Here is a 5,795-nt window from a genome sequence, read left to right as displayed (position 1 = left end):
TCGAGTTCATGTTCAAATCCCGTCATTTGTGCTTCAAACTAAAAGTTATATTGTATCTTTGTAATCTGGATTAAGATTGTACTCATACTCTAAAAAAAGAATTAAAACATAGTAAGTAGCATCTTTAATCGTTCATTGACCATCTAAAAATTAATTGCAATCTACAACCATAAAATTCATGGATTGTGTGGTAATCACAATTAAAATAAGGACAAATTTACTTTAAATCCTTAGAACCAAACATAAATTTTCATTCAGTCACAATTAAAGTTTTTGGCAATAGGATACATGTATTAATGTTTGATTTGTTAATAACCGAGATACCCATCAATGCCAAAATGGGAATGGCCTACTAATCCCACAGGTTCATAGACGAGTTTGTATGATTTGAGGTGAAGTGGGAAAAACAATTTCAGCGTTGCGGGGTCGATCCTCATGTGGGGAATATTTCCCATTAAATTATTGTGGGGGTAAGCTTTGGGGGTTTGGTCATGCTGTCCTCTCCCTCGAATCCCTGCTTACTCGTGTACATCCCTCGATTTAAATTCTGAATGGGGTAATGAATCTCTTACTCATGCGAAGAGGTCTCCTTCAGGATCAACCCTTTTTTTAGGGAATAAACTACTGAATGTAGTAACTCGTACCCAAGTAAGATGATTAAGAAATTAATTATAATTAATTAATTTGGGTTTAACCGTGATTAAGATTTTCCCATGTTTGGATGGTACAAAGTAGAGGATCAGAGGGTCCAAAATAGGGATAGTTCGGAAGCTACCATCGGAGAACGGACGCTCTAAAGGAGTTCAGACAAACCGATCGGAGTTTGGAGGCTCCGAACTCTGGCAGCCAGCTGTCCGAGATATTACGTCATTGGTGACATCACTGAGAAGACTTCAGACGCTCCGAAGGGGAGATCGGAGGCTTCGAAGGTGTGTCGGCATGCGTCCTCTGGAAGCTAAACACGTGTATGACCAGGAGAGATCGGACGGTCCAAACTTGATCGGACGCTCCGAACCCAAGATCTAACGCTCCGATATTTGCCTATATAAAGGGGTGCCGAGCTCATTTCTCAGTGCACCGAGTTCCCTTCTTCTCTCTTCTTTTTACAAATAGTTTTAGGCTTTCTTGGCATCCTATTGACGTGGTGCAAGTGGCTAGATGCTACGGGGCTAGTAGCGGAGCTGTGCCTAAGTTTTGAGGCTATCGTCATCAGTGGGCTGACGACGGACGCATGTATAGCTTTGGATTTTTAAAAATATTTAGGAGTATGGAATAGCTTAGTTAATATTTTTAGAGCTTAATTAGTGAAGCATGGGTGTTTGAATTGTAGTAATAGTAGTGTGGGCTTGTAGGCGTGGGATCTAGGCCAGAGTGCTAGGATTTGGCCTGCAGTGTTAGAGGTACGTAAGTACTGACCCAGATATTCGGCATGATATATATGCTTATATATTGCATTTGTATGTGCTTTGTAATTCATGTTTTATCACTTTATCACATGTATGATTTACATGAGACTGCATCCAGTATGATGCGAGTCGAGACAGTTTTCATCGGTGATGAGTTACTCCTTATGGATTCGTGTCAGGGGAGGCTCAGCCCCCGGTTTTGCTATCACTAGGAGCGACCACGACAAAGGAGTTGACACTATAGTTGATAGGGGAATATACGAGTACCCCGCAGAGTCGCTCTCTTAGCACGGTACTGTGTATTCATGGCGACCCTGAGCAGACTGTTTTACCCAGGATTTTAAAGTCATTTGTATGCTGCATATTTGTTTATATATCATTTCTTTCGTATTGAGCGTTGTCGCTCACGCCCCTGTGTTTGGTGTTCTTGGGATATCTTGTGGCGGGGCAGGTTTGAGGCTGGACGGTCCCGACGGTTCGCAGCAAGGTTGAGGCTGGTACCTGAGTGGAGGTAGTTGTTTGGGAATTTGATACCCTAAACTTTTTGATATGGTTGTATAAAATTATTATACACTTATTTATTGTCTTCGGTTGTATTCTGCCGATTAGATTTATTGTATTTAAACTATCCGCTCTTTATGCTTTAATTATTTACTGCATGCGCTAATTACTCTGATTAGGTAGTGGATCTGGGTAGGGTCGCTATATTGAAAGTATTAAAGTCACGTCAAAGAAGTCAAAAGATTAAAATAAAACTTATTAAAATTAAAAAAAATGTTTTTCTGAAAAATGGTAACGTTAGGTTACAAAAGCAGTCTTAATACAAAAACATAAAAAAAAAAACACAAAACCATTTTATAACACTTATCGAAACGTCAAAATCATTTTTATTTATTCAATAACAACATTTTAAAAAGATAAAATTATTTTTCAGGAAAAATTCCTTGTTAATTGGTTTTGTACTTTTGTCTTTTTACGATTTTGATTATCTATATTTTCAGATTTTAGTTTTGATCCACTATATTTGTTTTTTTTCTTGACAATTTGAGTCCGTTTTTCGACGTGACATTGATTTAACACCAATACAACGCTGATATGAAGCTGACGTGTGTAGTGAGTGATACATCAGCATTTCCAACAAAAAGGTCAAAAATTACTAAAAATCGATGAAATCTAAAAACATAAAAGATCAAAATCACAAAATGACAAAATTAACAGATTAAAATTGCAATTTTTCAATTTTTTTAAGTTAATACTTTATATCAAACTGACTATTAATTTCGGCAAATTATATTAATGTCATGTATCTCTTGTCAAATTAATTAAATCATTTTATTACACAATGAAGACCAAGAATGCATATGAAAAAGTACGTGTGTATATATATATATATATATATATATATATATATATATATTACAAATGAGATTACACGTTAGATTATAAAATAAATTTTAAATTACAAAATTATCCTAAATGTAATTTTGAAAGTGTTTCTCCAAATAAAATGGAAGGATAATTTTGTAATTTCAAATGCATTTTATAACTCAATTTATAACTCTCGTTATACATATAACATTTTTCTATTATTATTATAAAAAAAAAACCCACGCCTTTATAAATAAGAGATATCTCAATCATCAGTAGAAATACAAACCCAAAAAACAACAATGTTGTTTTGTGCATGTACCATGAACACCATGCTTTTCCTTCTCCTGGTACTATCTTTCTCAATGATTATCCTTTTCAATATCTTTAAACCAAAAAATTCCAAGAAAAGTGGTCGCCTTCCACCAGGTCCCAAAGGGCTCCCGCTAATCGGGATACTGCACCAATTCGATCCCACACACCCCCACCTCTACCTCCACCAACTAGCTAAAAAGCATGGCCCTCTCATGTGGATGAAATTCGGCTCTCGGCACGCGATCGCGATTTCTTCTGCAAGAGTAGCCATGTTAGCCTTGAAACATAATGACCTAGCAATGGCGGGAAGGCCAGCACTAATTGGCTTCCAGAAATATTCTTATAATGGCAAGGACATCACTTTCTCAAGCTATGACCAAACCTGGAGGGAAATGAGGAAACTGAGCCTCAGTCATCTTTTTAGCGTTAAACAGGTGGTTTCGTTTCTTCCCATTCGAAAAGAAGAAGTTTCTCGCATGATCGAAGAAATGACCAAAACATCGGATTCGTCCGGGCTCATAAACGTGAGTCGGGCCGCTTTCCTTCTAACAAACAGGATCATATGTCGAGCCGGATTCGGGAAGAAGTACGATGAAATGGGTAAAAAGAGGTTCGATGAGGTCTTTGAAGAAGCTCAAGTGACCGGAACGGCCTTTTTTTTGGGTGATTATTTCCCTTTGTTGGGTTGGATTGATAAATTTACTGGGATGCATTCAAGACTCGAGAAGAACTTCAGGGAATTGGATAATATTTATCAACAACTTATAGATGATCATCTTGATCCGAATCGGCCCGAATCAATGAATGGGGACATTCTTGATCTGATGATCAAGTTGAAACAAGACCAAACCGCCGCTGTTCAGATTGATTGGGATAATATCAAGGGAATTCTGATGGTATGACTTTCACATCTAGCTACGTACCCTATGTTTTTTTACCTTCCCCTTTGACCAATTATTTTATAGCATCTGTGAGTTACGCCAGGATAACGATATTACTCATGCAACGACATAAATATATATCAGGTAGAGGGAGTAAAGTTGGCGCTTAACCATTTTTTAAGATTTTTTTTATTCTTCTGTGATTACTTATAACTTTTTGAAAAGAGAGAAAGTGAAAGAGCCTATGTCCTGATTAATATTTTATAAAACAAATAGAGATTATTCTCAACTCTGCATATTAACAATAATAAAAAATGCGTGAATGCATCATACAATTCACAAGAAGCACATAAGGCACGTTACTCACTATAAAATACTTAATATTATTACATGTCATTATAGGCGTCGTAATAAAAACAGCTCATACCTACCTCAACCAACACTTAATTTACCACGAACAATATCTCACGTATTTCTCAATTAATACAATCTTGTGGAAAACCATTTATATCATATTAATTCCTATTTATTTTCACCAAATCTATGAATTACCGAAACGGGAAAATTGCTTTTTTGGTCCTGTATGTTTGTCACTTTGCGATTTTGGTCCTTTATATTTTCAAATTGCAGTTTTAGTCCGCTATCTTTATTTTTTTGGCAATTTTAGTCCTTTTTCCGATGTGGCGCTGACGTGGCACAAATTCAATGCTGATGTGGAGCTGACGTGTACAGTGCCACGTCAGCATTTTCGAAGAAAAAGGACCGAAATTGCCAAAAATCGAAACATACATGACTAAAACTGAAATGTGAAAACATAAAGGACCAAAATCGCAAAGTGACAAACATACAGGACTAAATTTGCAATTTTCCCTTACCGAAACTAAGTCTAAAAATCAAATTAACATTTCCAAAAAATCATATTGCATATTCAATCATCCTATCAATGTCCAAATATCGAATATATGACTTTAAAATAATTTTATGTGTGACAAATTTTTATTTATTATAGAACGTATTGATCGCTGGAACGGATACAATTTCATCATTGATAGCGTGGGGCATGACGGCTCTAATCAAGAAACCCCAAGAAATGAAGAAAGCACAAGAAGAAGTGTGGAATGTAATAGGAAACAAAGGTGTCGTAGATGAAGATGATATCAAAAATCTTCCTTATCTAAAAGCAGTCACGAAGGAAACACTGAGAATGTTTCCTCCAACTCCGCTCTCCGTTCCAAGAGAAAGTACACAACATTGCACCATAGATGGGTACGATATCCCACCAAAAACCATGATGTATGTGAATATTTATGCGATCGGTTTAGACCCCGAATATTGGGAAAACCCTACTGAATTTATGCCAGAGCGATTCTTGAATAGCACTATCGACTACAAGGGACATGATTACGGTCTGATCCCATTTGGATCGGGCAGAAGAGGATGCCCCGGAATGAATATTGGTGTCGCAACTTTTGAACTTGCACTCGCCAATCTTCTCTACTCCTTCGAGTGGGAGTTGCCCAATGGAATGAAGGAAGAAGACGTGGACATGGAAGAGTCTACTGGACTTACAACACACAAGAAAACTGACCTTTTCCTTGTGGGCAAACGCTACAAATATAATTAGTAACGTGGATTTAAGTAGTGTTTGCAGCTGTTTAAAAAAAATATTTTAAAGTTTTTTAATTATTTAATCACTTTTTAAACAGTTGCAAATATTACTTTTAGTACATGGACAACTATATATGGATTTCATTATATATAATATACTCTTTTCATATGTTATGACGAAGCTTAAGAAGACTAAGAAAGTGTTGAGAGATCTCTT

General features: G+C 36.5%; 1 protein-coding gene across 1 annotated transcript; it reads left to right on the top strand.

Moving 5' to 3' along the window:
* The first annotated feature begins 3,481 nt into the window (after positions 1 to 3,481).
* Positions 3,482 to 5,594, top strand: LOC140874031 (cytochrome P450 83B1-like). The gene is made up of 2 exons (XM_073277311.1): positions 3,482 to 3,985; positions 4,980 to 5,594. Exons 1-2 carry the CDS (start codon positions 3,482 to 3,484, stop codon positions 5,592 to 5,594), a joined length of 1,119 nt encoding a protein of 372 aa, XP_073133412.1.
* The last annotated feature ends 201 nt before the right edge of the window (positions 5,595 to 5,795 follow it).

The sequence above is a fragment of the Henckelia pumila genome, chromosome 1 (genome assembly GCF_033568475.1).
Source record: "Henckelia pumila isolate YLH828 chromosome 1, ASM3356847v2, whole genome shotgun sequence".
Lineage (NCBI taxonomy): Eukaryota > Viridiplantae > Streptophyta > Magnoliopsida > Lamiales > Gesneriaceae > Henckelia > Henckelia pumila.
The sequence above is the reverse complement of the archived record's forward strand: the minus strand, read 5'-3'. Positions and strand labels throughout refer to the sequence as shown.

Coding starts and splice junctions, on each gene's coding strand:
- LOC140874031 (XM_073277311.1), top strand. CDS start 3,482: ATGAGGAAACTGAGCCTCAGTCATCTTTTTAGCGTTAAACAGGTGGTT. Junction 3,986..4,979: donor ATATCAAGGGAATTCTGATG/GTATGACTTTCA, acceptor TATTTATTATAG/AACGTATTGATCGCTGGAAC.